At 38.3% G+C, this 16045-nt stretch overlaps 2 protein-coding genes across 2 annotated transcripts; both read left to right on the top strand.

Annotated features, from left to right (window-relative positions):
• Nucleotides 1-1013: 1013 nt before the first annotated feature.
• LOC129301867 (probable glycosyltransferase At5g03795) lies at nt 1014-4498 on the top strand. The gene is made up of 5 exons (XM_054940481.1): nt 1014-1155; nt 1782-2674; nt 2784-2914; nt 3138-3486; nt 3622-4498. The coding sequence occupies exons 2-5, from the start codon at nt 1832-1834 to the stop codon at nt 4285-4287; spliced, it is 1989 nt and encodes a 662-aa protein (XP_054796456.1). The 5' UTR covers nt 1014-1155; nt 1782-1831; the 3' UTR covers nt 4288-4498.
• Nucleotides 4499-8367: 3869 nt separating this feature from the next.
• LOC129301866 (ethylene-responsive transcription factor TINY-like) lies at nt 8368-9374 on the top strand. Its single transcript, XM_054940480.1, has one exon. The coding sequence runs from the start codon at nt 8590-8592 to the stop codon at nt 9349-9351; it is 762 nt and encodes a 253-aa protein (XP_054796455.1). The 5' UTR covers nt 8368-8589; the 3' UTR covers nt 9352-9374.
• Nucleotides 9375-16045: the final 6671 nt, after the last annotated feature.

The following is a 16045-nucleotide window of genomic DNA, read 5'->3' as shown; positions in this document are numbered from 1 at the left end:
TGGATAAGGCAGTTTTCAAGATGAATGATTAACGAGAATATTTTAAAGAAATCAAAACACATTTTTTATGAATAATTAATTTAACTAATTTTGAAATTTTTGTAAATTAATTATATATAATAAGTAGGAAGTACTTAAATAATAGGGAGAATTTTAATTAAGGACCACTGTAATTGCTTAATTACATGTGGATTGAGAAAAATTTTAAAATTCTAGTTCAATTTAGAAGAGAAAAGTCAAAAAAAAATTGGATAGTAAAAAGATCAAAATACATTTCATTTGTTATGTAAAACCACTCATTGTTAATTTTTTTTACTTTACTTATTAATTGATTAATATCGCTTGTAAATTATATCCGTTTATCAAACAATTAGTAACACCACTTGTTGATTTCTAACTTTACTTATTAATTTACTAACATTAAATTATAATTTACAATTAATGTTAATAAATTAATAAGTAAAGTTAGTAATTTAATAACTGATGTTACTACTTATGATTGAATAACTGATATTAAGTTTTATATAATGATTGACATATCAATTCATGTAATTTAAAATTCATATTAGGAAATTAACAATTATAATTTTGAGTAATAAGGGAAGGGTATTTTAATCTTTTCATTGTCAAAATTTTTTTGACTTTTTTTTTGGATTAAACTAAAATTTTAAAATTTTTTTAAACTCACCTGTAATTAAGTTGCAAATGTGGCCCTCAATTGAAATTCTCCCTAAATAATAAATAAGAATTTACATGCTGGTACGTATTACAGTCTTACAATGAGGAGGGAATTATGAATTGGAAAGGTGCATGGAAGAGTTTTTGAAAAAAGGGAGGTGGGGGAGCGACAGTGAAGTGGCGGTTGGAGGTGGTGCAACGTGGCATTGAGCTCGGTGGGATTTCTGTCAGAACCCACAAGGGTCTCTGCTTCGCCTTCAGCTTCAGCACTTCAAAGACATGAATCAATGTTGTCACGTTATTTCACAATAATCGCCAAATTAACGAACCGAAGAGCGTGTTCTGTGCCGTCACCGTCACCTACGTTATTTTTCTTGTTTTTCCCTTCTTAAACTAAAGAAGCAAAGTGCAAGGATCCTGTTTGATCTCTCTGAATCTGCATGAATTACACCTCTCAGAACCTGCTTTTACCACCAGGTGACTCTTCGAGCTATCTGTTCTTGAATTATTTGTCATCTTGTTTTCGTAGCTCTCTTGGTTTTTCTTTTTCTCTTTCGATCATCTCTATGCTTCCCAGAATCTTGTTTCTTTTTAAAATGCCGATTGATGGTAGTGCAGTATTGCCCGCAATTTCCGATTAGCCAGTCTTTTGGGTTCGACTTTGCATGGAGCAAAAGTCATCACCAGAATCGAACTTTTTTCTTGTGTTGCATGTAATTTGGTCCGTGGTAAGCTGACGCTTGGTGGATTTTGATGGACCACGACTTCGTTCTGGACTTTTGATCCCTGTCTGTGTGGGACAGAAAGGTTGCTCTGCTGTGGTTCATTTGCATGTTGCTCTTTTCTTTTTCTTACCCTGTTTCCTTTCTACATCTCTTAGGCCTTTTCTTTCCTTGAATTACAATATTTGCAGCCTCTCTAAGGCCTTTTCTTCCTTTGGATTACAATATTTGCAGCCAATCAAAGTTTCTTTTTCATTTTTCCATGCAATGGACTGAGAGAATGTTCCACGGAAAAAGGGGAAATTTCTGTTCCTCTTCCCATTGTTTGGTTTGAAAATGCTGTCTTTCTAACTGGATCAGAGTTTTTCGTGTAATCTGCAGAGGTGGGTAAGATTAATTGAAGTGAACTGACAGGAGCATAACTTCTGCAAATGGGTCAAGATTGTTTGTCCTCGATTAAGCTGGAAACAAAGAAATTGTTATGGCTCATAAGCTTTACATTCGCATTGATTCTGGCATTTCAGTATTTTGAACTTCCATATGGTAACGTGCTACTCAATGTATTCCATAGCAGTAAGATTCCAGAGTCAGGAGCTAGTCCCGATCAGACTGCACAACCACCGTCTAATTCTGAAATATCTGACAAAATGACAAGTTTGATTAAGCCAAACTCTACTAATGGAGACGCCTTGGAGATGGCAAATAACACAAGCACCTTTGAGGAACAGAAAACAGCTACAAATTTTGGTTTTGTCTTGAAGCCCCAAGTGGAATCAAACAGATCTTCTATACTTAATGAGTCTTACAAAGTTCCTGGGGAGGACAATATTAAGAAATCGGACAATGGATCTGCAAAGAAGCAAGCAGGAAGGTTTGACCGCATCATTTATAATTTTACCATGGGTTCAAATAATTTGACACACAGTTCTAGAGAAGAAAACGCTCCATCTAGATCACCACAAAATACTAGAAGTTCATACACTAATACTCTGTCCCTTCCTCCCGCAATGCAACCCAAACATCCAATAGTAGTGGACCCAAATAATACAACTTCAGGATTATCAATTGATTCCAAGTCAAACATATCTTCAGTTCAGAAAGAAAACATAGCAAAACAGGATGGAGTCTTAAAGCCATTACAAAATGATGACAATGCACAAGGCAAGAGTTCCTCTATCAGCAATAAAGATTCTCATAAGCTAATTCCCGAAGTAACATCAATATCTGAAATGAAGAAGTTACTGCTTCAGAGTCATGCCTCATACCGTTCTATGGTACATTACTTACTGAACGTTCGTTTTTCTCAATTTAGTTGGCCGGAGGGCTCCTGCCGTTTCATGTTGCTATGTTGGCTTCTTATATGTATTGTTAATTTCTTTCTAGAGGCCGCTGTGGTCCTCTGCAGTCGATCAAGAGCTGTTGCAGGCCAGATCAGAGATTGAAAATGCACCTATTGTGAAGGATGATCCAAGTCTATATGCTCCCCTATACCACAATTTTTCATTGTTCAAGAGGCATGGTTTTATTAGATATTTAAAACATTTAGAAGTACCCTCGAGAGGAAAAATTTTATTCTTGAAATTACACAGTTCTGTATGAACATTAAGTTGACATATATTTGTGTTTCTGCGTAAGATCTAAGCAAAGAGGTAGCTGCACTGATGCAAGAAACAGGATATATGATGGTGCTTTTAAGCCATTCATTTAATTTTCTGATTGTCATGTATCTAATTTCAGGAGCTATGAATTAATGGAGGAGACTCTCAAAGTGCATGTATATGGAGAAGGAGCAAGACCCGTTTTGCATTCACCATTTCTGACAGGAATATATGCTTCTGAGGGATGGTTCATGAAAGTGATGGAAGCTAATAAAAGATTTGTTACTGAAGACCCAAAGAAAGCCCACCTATTTTACCTACCATTTAGTTCTCGAATGCTAGAGGAAGCTTTGTATGTAAAGAATTCACATAGTCACAAGAACTTAATCGAGTATCTGAATAATTATGTTGACACGATTGGGGGAAAGTATCCCTTCTGGAACAGAACACGAGGAGCTGATCATTTTCTAGTTGCTTGCCATGACTGGGTATATTTTCTGTCCTTTTAATTAATCCCAGTTCACAGTCAATATGCCGGGTCCACCAACCGTTTTTCATTTAGATTCAATAAGAGAGTAGACATATATTCTATCTCATTCATCTTCCCTGCACGACACATGCAGGCCCCTGCAGAAACAAGGGAGGGCATGTCTAATTGCATTAAAGCTCTGTGCAATGCAGATGTCAAAGAAGGGTTTGTGTTTGGAAAGGACGTGTCTCTTCCTGAAACATTTGTGATCAATTCTCGGAACCCAACGAAAGACCTCGGGGGATTTCGAGTTTCCAGAAGGCCAAATCTGGCCTTCTTTGCAGGGAGTATGCACGGGTATGTTAGGCCAATTCTGTTGAAGTACTGGGAAAATAAAGATGCTGACATGAAAATATTTGGGAAGTTGCCCAAGTCCAGGGGGAATAGGGACTACATCCACTACATGAAGAGCAGTAAATACTGCATATGTGCTAAAGGCTATGAAGTAAACAGTCCAAGAGTTGTGGAGGCCATCTTTTACGAGTGTGTTCCAGTCATTATATCAGATAATTTTGTGCCACCTTTTTTTGAAGTATTGAATTGGGAATCCTTTGCTGTTTTTGTGCTGGAGAAAGACATTCCAAATTTGAAGAGTATACTGCTTTCCATCCCTATAAAGACCTATCTTCGAATGCAGATGAGGGTCAAAAAGGTGCAGCAGCATTTCCTTTGGCATGCGAATCCTGTCAAGTACGATATATTTCACATGACACTTCATTCTGTTTGGTATAACAGAGTCTTCTCCATAACTGCGGCATAAGTGTTACAGATAAAGCTCAAGTTGATTCATCCAGTATAATTGCTTTGAAGGTCTGGCATAAATATGAATTTCTCAACGTCTTTCTTCCGTACTGATTGCTAAGTTGGTGGAGATTTACTGTGTTATCAATACAAGGGTTCCAGAATTATTGTGAAATAAGTTTATTAAATTTCACGGAGATAACCCGTATATAACTGTGTTGTCCGTGACAATGAAAAAGGCATGTCATTTAAATTATATTCTTGTTCAGAAATTAGAACCGTTCTCAATGGGCTTTCAATGATGTTATCAAGTGTCCGCCCGACGTTATTGTGAAGTTCAGCGAAAGTTGTGCACAAAACCTGGTCTCGTAAAGTTGTCTCTTGCGCCAATATAGTATACAAAACAAATCTAAATCGACAACATAAATCAAATCAAATCAAATTGACATGAATCAATGAAAATTAATTATGAATAAACTTTGATTTGATTTTTTTTGGCAAAATTAATTAGTTTGATTCAATTTAAGTTTTTACTTCTAGAAACTTAAACCAAATCAAACTAAACCTTATTATATTTATTATATATTTTAACAAATTTGCCTTAGTTTTTTTCCCTTTTTTAAGTTTAATTATTTGTAAATTATTAGTCAAAATATATTACAATTACCTAAATATTATCTACAATTGTTTATGATAGTTTTTTAATTTTATAATCAAGTTTTTTAAAAATAATATATTAATTTTTAATAGTTAAATATATTAATTAATTGTTAAAAATATTTTTTATATTCAAGAGATTTTTTCATTACAAATAATAATTAATAGTTAAAAATTATCAGTTAATATGAATATATATTGATGATTATAAAAATAATTTTAAAAAAATTTGAATTTGATCTAAACCTAAACTAAACCAATTAGATTAAAAAAATTGAATTGATGGTTTGATTTGATATGATTTTTTTTTTTCAAAATCAAAACAAACCAAACTTCTGAATACCCTTAATTTCAAGCATCCGTTACTAAGAAGGTGCGAAATGCGCTTTCTTCAAGACAATCAATCCCAAGAATCGGTTCCGGTCGGTGCGCGAGTATTTGTTAGACTGTTAATTAAAGAGGAAATTCAATCGCGTGCGACTGGTTATATCATATCAATACCACAAGTTTAATTGTCCGACAAAGTGAAAGTTAATCAAACAAGTGGCAAACTGTTAATTCCCCGATCATCTCATCTGCATTTGCATTCGGCTTCTGAATGTTCCTTTCGATGGATCGTTACAAAACTGGAGGCGGGTTCCTGAGCAAGAGGAAGGGTCAATCGGAATTAAACAACTGCATTACGCATTACAACTCCAGCAAATGCAAAATCAAATACTTCAGAAACTCGTACGCAGTGTGCCGTACAGAATGAGGTGGATTAACAGAAGAAAAGCATAAATTAATTCCATTGAAACAAAGCACAGCAGAAGTTAATCAATCATTTTGTTCGGATTAGAATCTTCAAATAGTGGTACTTGGCTATTTGCTCGCATTACCTTTTGATGGACGTGAATTAGTACACATTGGAATGGAAAACCCATGTAGCAGGGTAAAAATACATTTATTAACATTCTTCTTTGGGGTCCCACTCAGTATGCATGAACACAGAGGCAAAAGCTGCATACAAAAGTCCAAGTATGATGCTGCAACGAGCATCTGAATAGCATTAGCAGGTGAATGGGACATGAGATAACATCAGACTCATTGACTGGCCATACTATGCATGAGGTATTTTGCCATCTTTAAGTGGGCGATGGGGTCCCACTGACCGGTCGTGAAATTAATTTGGTCGAACACCCTGCTACATCTTGCAGTCGCATGTATGGGCAATACATGCGGAACTAATGGCAAGGCGGTGCCGCCACGTTTTTGAGTGACGATTCTCCTTTCCTCATTTGAGTACTCATCTCAACATTTCAATCTAGGAAAGCGCGCCGCCTGATTATATTAAGTCACCAACAGTGCTTACACTTCCTTTTTTAAATTTGCATGCATGCAATACCCGAGGTTGAAGTGAATTGAACCAAGCTTCTATTGCGCGGATGATTAAAGTGATACACTCAAATAACAATCTAATATAACAATCTAATTATGGATCCTAATAATAATTTAGTTTCATAGGAGCTAGTCACAAACCCAATGTGGCCGGAGGAATCGTGGAACAGAATCTCATCTGTACGACGAACTCAATGGATCTTTTATGACACTTGCCTTGTCGGGCCTTTTACTCTTCCGCACATACGCCCAGATGTCTCGATGCCCAGTTTGATTGATCGTTTTGTTGATCAAAATATTAGTGGTAGACTTGTGGCGTTTTGTAGCTGCAGCGCATAGCATAGCATACCCTTATACGGCCAATTTTTCGTAGGTAGATTCCACAATATTCCTGTAGAGTGACAAATCATCGGTGGGTCCCAATGAGTATCCATCAACAGCTCTTTTGGCAGGCACGTCTTACAGAGTTATCTTCATTCTCACGTTAATTAATCAGTCGCGTGAAGCTAATGTGATGGCCAAAAAAAAAAAAATCAATCAATCAATTCACGGAAACCTGAGAAGGGAAAGATAGAGATGAATGTTAGCATGCAGGTTATCGGGTTCGTGGCTTCAGAGTGCTGAGATGTCGACGCTGAGCAAAATTTGATGACGAAAGTCACGGAAAGGCTGCTGCTGCACCCATTGAAAAAAGAGAACAGAGCTGCTCTGCTTTGTAGCGGAGCGCAGCCATAGCACGAACCTCGGAGACTGCTTCTCGCTGAAAAGTTTAAAGAGTAAAGCAAGACACCAATCTCGCAAAAAAAAAAAAATAATGATAATAATTGAAGCAGAAACAGTAATGTTGAGGTATGGACTGGCTTCCACTCGTAGCCTGATTTATCATTGCATGGTGGAGAAACGCGAAAATTATAATAATTGGTACTGAATATCACAAAACTTAGTGTGTCGAGTCCTAACAGGAAAAGGGTCCCTTGATTAATATGATACAGAGTAAGGTCGATTTGATATGTGGGGTTAGTCCATTTATTAGGATCTGATTAACTGCTGTTCATATGGTACACGTGGCAAGCATCCACCCACGAGGGACTTGTATGTGGTGCCTGAGACGTACTGTGAAATAGCCATACAACTACTACCAGCTTGTATGCTGTACAATCACCCCATAGCAACATTTTTAAACGTGAATTAGAACCCAGAAATTTAAGAGAGATCTTGTTGTTTTCTGATCGCCAAACTCTCTACATCATTCAAGACACTAGCAAGGGAGAGGGTGAGATGATTAGACCTTACAAGAGTGGCAAAAATTTATGGTGATAATAGGCGTCCAATAATCTAATCCATTCTCTTCCCGTCCTTCTTTTAAGGCAAACACATGCTTGGGTTGGATGAATAATGTGTAGAATACCCAGAATTCACCTTTTTCAATCAGTTCAATAAATCAACTTAAAACTGCGGTACACATTGATGAGGTCATAACACGATATATGGTTGAATCACCCTTGGGTTACAAGTTGGGAGTTGGAGGTTGGGGCTAAAGAATTGACAACCTCAGATTCTTAATGGTGATATTTAATGCCCACCGATAAAATCAAAACAAGGTGATGCCAAAGGAAGAGATACCGGACAACATGCCCGTCTTTCATTCCAAAAATAAGTAACTAAGTTTCAAGTCCGAGCATGACACTACCAGCGATAGGTTGAGCTCGTTGCGTCGCTATTAATCTTCATTAATACTACCATTCCACCTACCAAATTTGCTTCCCTGCAGAGAGAGATGCATCATAATATATAACTTGCTCAATGGAGATGGTAGCAAGAGGAAACAGGAAAATTGGAGAAAACGAAAGGAGCTGATAATGGAGCAGGAAAGGCAGCTGGTAGGGGATAAATAAACAGTGTGATGGGGGTGAAACCAGTTGTTGTGGGGGGTTGATTTGAGAACAGGGCATGCAGAAAAATTCAAAGTTGCGTGGCGCGAGGAAGGTACTGTGGAGGGGGGACCCATCGTAACACTGGGACTGGCAAAGCAACCCATTTCTCTCGCGGGTCCCCCGTTAACCTTTATAAGTGTTGTATGACTCATTGGGGAAGTGACGGGAATAACGCACAAGCTCATCACTTTCACTTGCATGCCCTTTGCTAAGAATCTCTTTCTCCCTTCTATTCTCTGTTTCTATCTAGTGTTTTCACCCATCCCTCATTCTCTGTAGGCCGTACACTAGACCAGAAACTTCAAAAATAGAAAAACATAACTCCCTTCCCATCCCAATAATCATTGCCGACGATGAGTGTTGAACCCCAGAATTCTGAAGCAGAGAGCAGCTCAAACTCTTTCTCCTCTCCGCCAAATTCACCATCATCGCCCCCTTCAAGCAGGGCTCTTAAAAACCCTGTCTCACAGACTAAATCTCAGGACCCAGAGTCAACAAAGATAAAGCGCAATCGAGACTCCAATAAACATCCTGTGTATCGTGGGGTCCGGATGCGTAGTTGGGGCAAATGGGTTTCTGAAATTCGCGAGCCACGCAAGAAATCTCGCATATGGCTGGGTACATTCTCCACCCCTGAAATGGCCGCACGGGCACACGACGTCGCGGCCCTGAGCATCAAAGGGAATTCCGCCATTCTCAATTTCCCTCAACTAGCAAGCTCCCTGCCCCGCCCAGCATCTGTCTCTCCTCGCGATATTCAGGCTGCCGCAGCAAAAGCCGCTCAAATGGATCAGTTTGACTTGCCATCGTCATCATCGCCCTCGACATTGTCGTCATCATCTTCCACGACGTCGTTGGTTTCGGCAATGGAAATGTGCAGTGGTTCGGAGGAATTGAGCGAGATCATAGAGCTGCCAAGCTTGGAAAAAAGTGAGGAGACGTGCGAGTTAAGGCAGGAGTTTGTGCTCGTGGATTCCTTATCTGATGCGTGGACGTACCAGCCACCGTGGTTACAGGGCATGGAAGAATGTAATGGGTACGTTGCTGATCAGCTAGCAGTGCCTGCAGAGAGTGGAATCATAAATAACCTTAATAGTTTGCTCTGGAATTACTGAGTGCCCTGTTTTTCCCCCCTTTCTGAATGGTTGTGCTATATCTCTCTGGTTTTCTTTGTTTCTGAGCTATGCCCTTATGGTTTTTCTTTGAGGGGGGCCGCAACACAACACCGTCGCGTCTATGTTTATTTTGCATTTTCTATGGGGTTGTCTGCTTATGTCTCCCTTATTTGAATCGAAATTGTAAATGGTTAGGCATAAAATAAAGAGGGAATGTCATGAATTTTCCACACCGTGCCGAGAAATTTCACTGCGCCCGGCCACAACCTTGGAAAGTTGAAACCCTCGTCCGTGAAATGAAAGTTGCATACTTGGAAGAAAGAAAGAAAGTATCCACTGAAAGAGACGGTCGGAAAAACAAGCAGGGGAATCATGATCATATTGTTGTTGACAAAAAGCTTATTTTCCAAAAGCCGCCACTCTTTTGGCACTCTGTTTACGTTAAACAATATATATTCTTTCTCAGAGAATATTATTGTGGTCGATGCAGAGAAAACAGAGCCCCGAGAGTATATTGAATCTTCCAAGGCCATATGAAGGAAAAAGAGATGTCCTTCCTTTCTCACCGTGATAAGGAACGAGGCGCAAGGCTTGGTTATGGCAGATGCAAGAGATGGTGGTGAGTGGGGCCCAGAATGAGTGTTTACGTACCCCGTTATCGATTCACCTGTCCCTGTACGGGCTGGTAAAAAAAAAATAAACATCTCGGTACGGTACTTGTCCGATGCTTCTTTCATTAAACAATAATGACCGCACGGTTCTTCATAGAACAGATCAGTGGTTTTGTTGTCGAAACATTGTACTTTTCAAGCTAATTAATTAATTAACCAGTTAAGTAATGTAAATTGTTGGATGGAACTAATTAAATCTAAGTATTGGCTTCCTGAGTAGCCTCTTACAGATGAGATTTTACACAGAAAAAGAAATTGTGAATAGAGGCACGCAGTCCTCAAAGTCATGTATTCCTTATATCGACAGATAATACAACCTTAATACACTAGCTGAAGCCACGTATGCAAAATGTAAAGAATACATAATATACAAAATGTACAGATAAAAAAACGGCTCAGCTTTGTTTAATTTCCTTTGGTTTGGGCTTTCTAGTTTTAGGCTTCTATATTGCTTTAACATTCCCCCTCAAACTCGGGGTTGGGCTTCTAATCAGACCGAGTTTGGTTCTTAACTCCAGGAAACGAGAATGAGACAAAGCCTTGGTAAATATATCAGCAATCTGGTCTGATGAAGGAACATAGCAGACGGAGAGTTGACAAGACAGAACACGTTCTCGAACAAAGTGCACATCCAGCTCAATGTGCTTTGTTCGAGCATGGTACACTGGGTTAGAAGCCAGAGCAGAGGCACTTTGATTGTCACACCACGCTACAGGAACCTGTTTGAGCTTGAATTCGATCTCAAGGAACAATGACTGAAGCCATGTGATTTCAGTTGCAAGATCTGCCAATGCCCTGTATTCAGACTCTATTAAAGAGCGAGAGATCACCTTTTGTTTCTTCCCAGACCAGGCTATAAGAGAATCACCAAGATAAACACAATATCCTCCCATTGAACGGCAATCATCGACACACGCTGCCCAATCCGTATCAGAGAAGCCATGTAAGGTAAGAAATCTACTTGGTTTCAAGTAGAGAGACAAATCTGTGGTACCCTTTAGATATCTTAGAACTCTCTTGATTGCTTGCCAATGTTGGTCTGTAGGTGTATGTAGGAATTGACTCAGTTTATTCACTGCAAACATTATATCTGGCCTTGTATTCACTAAATATTGTAATGCTCCAACAGCTTTTCTGTATATTGAGGGATTACTAAGAAGAGTTCCATCATTAATGGACAAGTTCTTGTTGATCACCATAGGAGTAGGCATAGGAGAACAATTGGCCATGCCAAAGGTTTTAGTAAATCCAGAATGTACTTCTCTTGTTTTAGATAAAGACCCAATAAATCTCTGTGAGCTTCAATGCTAAGAAAATGGTGTAGATTCCCTAGATCTTTTAAGGGAAAAAGGGAGTTAAGTTGCTTAATAAACCCACTCAGCATAGATGGATTACTTCCAGTGACAATAATGTCATCAACATAGACAAGCACAAATACTAACTCTTGTTTCCATTTGAGAAAAAAAAGGAGTTAGCATATTGGGAGTGATGGAAGTGCCAACTAAGCAGGGCAGACTTCAGTCTATCAAACCAGGCTCTTGGGGCCTGTTTTAGTCCGTATATAGCCTTGTTTAGAAGGCAAATATGATTAGGAAATCTTCTATCGATAAAACCTTTTGGCTGTTTCATAAATACCTTTTCTTGTAAATGGCCATTCAGAAAAGCATTATTTATATCTAGCTGTCTAATTTGCCACTTAAAAATCACAACTAGTGTAAGAACAAATCTCAGTGTTGCAGGTTTTAGGACAGGAGAGAATGTCTTATAATAATCAATTCCAGGATTTTGTTGAAAACCTTTAGCTACTAATCTGGCCTTTGGCTTTAAAAATGACCCATCAGGATTAAATTTTGCTTTGAACACCCATTTGCAATCTACAGGTTTGACTCTACCATTATGAGGAACTAACACCCATGTTTTATTAGTCACTAGAGCATTGAATTCATCTATCATTATATCTTAGATTTAAATGCTTCAGTAACACAAGTGGGTTCCATTACTGAAGTTTCAGAAGACTCAGTTAATCCAATGAAAGGAGTCTTTGGTTTATAAATTCCAGCCTTGCTCCTAGTAATCATAGGATGATTATTCTGAGCTTCATCAAGGTGTCTTTGCTCAGTAGGTACACTAACAGTAGGAATAGATTGAATGGAAGTAGATAAATCAGGAACTAAACCTGTATTTATTTGTATGTTGCTGTGACTTGCATCTTCTTCCATTTCTTCAATTCTGACAGCATGATTAGAGTTGAATTCAGATTCATTAACAGTTGTATCTTTGCTCGTAGGTGATGAAGGAATCAAATTCGAGTCATCTGTAGTAAAGGAACATTGTTCAGGCAGAGCAGAAAGCAAAGGTATGAAGAAAACACTTGGATGCACTTCTTCAACAGGTACTTGTCGTTTGTTGATAAAACTTGAAGTAAATGAAAAATCATTTTCATTAAATTCAACATGTCTGGATATGTATAACCTGCCTGTAGGACTCAAACATTTAAATCCCTTGTGTGAATTACTGTAGCCAAGAAATACATACTTGGTAGTACGAAATTGGAGCTTGTGCTGATTGTAAGCTCTTAGGCAAAGATAACAAGCTGATCCAAACACCTTTAAGTTAGAATAATCAAGATATTTTGTAAACAACCTCATGTATGGTGAAATTCCACCTAGAGCACTGCTAGGCAACCGATTAATTAATACAGTAGCTGTCTGGAAAGCCTCCCACTAATAATGAAGAGGTATCTTAGCTTGAGCCAATAGGGTGAGACCCATTTCTACAATATGTTTGTGCTTTCTTTCAGCTCTACCATTTTGCTGTGAGGTATATGGACAAGAGAGTCTAAATTGTATACCAGCCTCTTGTAATGTCTTAGAGAAGCTCCTATACTCTTCTCCCCAATCACTTTGCATAATTTTAATCTTGTTGTCAAATTATCTTTCAGCAAATTGTTTGAATTGAATAAACATTTGTAATGCTTCATCTTTAGTTTTAAGTGGAAAGATCCAAGAATATCTGCTGTAGTCATCTAAAAATAGCACATAGTATCAAAATCTATTCAAGGAAGGCAAAGGAGAAGGTCCCCATAGGTCTGTGTGAATTAACTATAAAGGTTGAGAAGTCTTAGAAGTGGAAGCTTTGAAGGGTAGAGAGTGAGATTTATCATACTTACAAGATTCACAAAACATAGGTTTAGTTTTCTTATTAACCTTCAAATTACAATCTCTAATAATTTGATTCAAAATCCTATCATTAGGATGCCCTAATCTATAATGCCAAAGCTTCCTAGAGTCACAAGTATTATTTCTGTCAACTAAGACTTCTTCTCCTTCAGCATGAAAAATCATCTCTGACTTTGCATGTCCTCTGTAACAAAAACCAGTACCTTCTTTCACCTTTTTTACATCAACTTTGTAAAGACCCAGGTTATTTCTCAGCCCTTGTAGTAGCACTTGTCCTGTTCCCTGATTCTTGACAGCTGCAGCACGTGAGTTCATTAGAATTAGTGCATCATTATCATCTGATAATTTAAGAATGTTGATTAAGTTCTTCTTTGCCTTAGGAGCATAAAGAACATTGTTAAGTTTTATAGAAGTGTCAGAGATATTTTGTAGAGTAGATGAACCTATTTGTTCAACATTTAAACTCTGCCTATTAGCTACCAATAAGTGAACCTTACCATCATTGTTTACTAGGTGGTCAAGCCAAGAAGCATCATTAGTAACGTGAGTAGTGGCACCACTGTCCAAGTACCACGACTCATCATTCACAATCTCAAGAGTAGCTAGAAAAACCTCATTAAAATTGGATGAGCCAGAACTAGCCTTAAAAATGCGACGAGAACCACTAGGTGGGTTGAAGTTCTTGTCAAAGCGATGAAAGCAGTCTTTTACAGTGTGACTAGGTTTATCACAAAGCTGACACGGTGGTTTACCACCACGACCTGATCTACCTCGGCCACCATGTGACCCTCTAGCTCCACGAAAACCTTTCCAGCCACCTCGTGAAGATTGAGAAGTAGCAAGATGAGCAAACTGAGTAGAGATGTTGAGTTGAGTAACCTGATTAAGCTGTTCCAGATAAGACTCAAATGTGAGCAGAATGGTTTGAAATTCAATCCAGCTGATCTCTTCCTTAGTACATGACAGCTGAACCACTATAGGGTTATAGTCACCATCAAGTCCCGCAAGCATCTGAAGGAAGAAATCTGCCTGGGGAATAAGACTTCCAACTAACGCGAGACTTTCAGAGATGTTTTTCATCTTAGTTAGATATTCATCCATCCGCATGGTACCCTTCCTAGTACGTTGCAAATCTGTTTGCAGCATAAGGATACGAGCTTTGTTTTGAGCTCCTGCAACCTCACGTGTAGCATTCCAGAGACCGGCAGTAGACGATACTTGAGTCATCTGAGCAGAAACTTCAAGAGACATTGTATTGAGCAGCCAGCCAAAAACTAACTGATCTGTCAAACCCAGTCTTCAAACTCTATATAATTTTGGTTTCATTTTTGTCAACAATGAACTGAGAAGGGCAAGTCTTAGTGCCATTGATGAAACCTTCGAGTTTGTAACCTTTAAGAATGGGCAGGACATGAGTCTGCCATAGAAGATAGTTATTCCTGTCCAGCTTAACAGAAATATTCTAGGTAAGGGTATGTGCTGTGGGATTCTTAGCAAGAAGGGAGGCAGAAATAAACGAACTGTTAGTGTGATTAGTAGAGTGTGGGGTAGATGGTGACTTAGAGGATTCTTCTGCCATGGCAGTTAGCCGACAAGCTCTGATACCAAGATGAGATTTTACACAGAAAAAGAAATTGTGAATAGAGGCGCACAGTCCTTAAGGTCATGTATTCCTTATATAGATAGATAATATAACCCTAATACACTAGCTGAAGCCACGTATGCAAAATGTAAAGAATACATAATATACAAAATGTACAGATAAAGAAACAGACTCAGCTTTGTTTAATTTCCTTTGGTTTGGGCTTTCTAGTTTTGGGCTTCTATATTGCTTTAACAGTCCACTTTGTCTGGTTTGTCCTCGTACAATTATGTAGCTCTGGGTGGGTTGGGCTTGATTAAAAGATGAGACAAATGATCTGCATACAAAGCCGGTAATTTGAACCTAACTCGACAAACCAGTCTAAATTCATCCGAAAAACTTAGGATTAACTTAGCCCAAATAAGCTCGATAAAAGTCAGGCTAAACCCAAACTAAATACCTGCATCATTATTTTTTTAATTAAAAAAGAATTAAAACGCACATAGGAGGTCCCTTCTAGGCTGTGATTCAGCACAAGACAAAACAAGTAAACGACATCCCCATTCCTAGCTAGAGTAGAGACCCCCACACCCCACACTAGACAAGATGAATGAGACAAGAGAGTGCTAACCCTAACCCTAACCCTTACCCTCTCATCACCCAGCTCTGAGTTTGATGTTGTCGCCCTTTCTTCACTTCAATGGTGACCAACAGTGAGAGAGAGATAAAAATCAAAATACTTCCATGCCTTATCCACCTTCTTTTTTTGTTCATAACCTGCAACCATGAGAATGCTAGAATCTTAAATCCTCTTACTCCTCCTCTATTCAAGCAACTATGGGTGTTTGTGTAGTTGTCATCTTCTTCGATCTGCTCTATTTTACTCTTCCCTCCTCTGCACCATCAAGCATCAACTGTTTTCATCTCTGAGGCACTTACTTTTCTCTACCAAGTTTGATTTTGTCTCTTTAAATTCTAAGTTAATTATCTAATTGCCTTGATGCTTTATGATGATCTTATGCTTTTCATTTTCTGCTGCCAACCGTGTTACATTGTTTGATTTTTTTTATTTATGATGTTCCATTGCTGTGTTGTCTTTTTTAAATTTAATGTCTAGTGGCCAATTGATTTTATTTAATTGCCTTGCGTGTCTTAATTACATGTAGTAAAAAATGTCTTCTAGTTAAAAGAAACATTAAAATTAGGCGTTCTACTGGTAATGAAAATGTGGATGCTAATAGTAGTAAAGTGGGTGATAATTT

The sequence above is a fragment of the Prosopis cineraria genome, unplaced genomic scaffold, assembly GCF_029017545.1.
Source record: "Prosopis cineraria cultivar Desert tree isolate PC_DT_omini unplaced genomic scaffold, ASM2901754v1 PC2, whole genome shotgun sequence".
In the NCBI taxonomy this organism is placed as follows: Eukaryota; Viridiplantae; Streptophyta; class Magnoliopsida; order Fabales; family Fabaceae; genus Prosopis; species Prosopis cineraria.
The sequence above is the reverse complement of the archived record's forward strand: the minus strand, read 5'-3'. Positions and strand labels throughout refer to the sequence as shown.

Coding starts and splice junctions, on each gene's coding strand:
- LOC129301867 (XM_054940481.1), top strand. CDS start 1,832: ATGGGTCAAGATTGTTTGTCCTCGATTAAGCTGGAAACAAAGAAATTG. Junction 2,675..2,783: donor ATGCCTCATACCGTTCTATG/GTACATTACTTA, acceptor ATTTCTTTCTAG/AGGCCGCTGTGGTCCTCTGC. Junction 2,915..3,137: donor AATTTTTCATTGTTCAAGAG/GCATGGTTTTAT, acceptor ATCTAATTTCAG/GAGCTATGAATTAATGGAGG.
- LOC129301866 (XM_054940480.1), top strand. CDS start 8,590: ATGAGTGTTGAACCCCAGAATTCTGAAGCAGAGAGCAGCTCAAACTCT.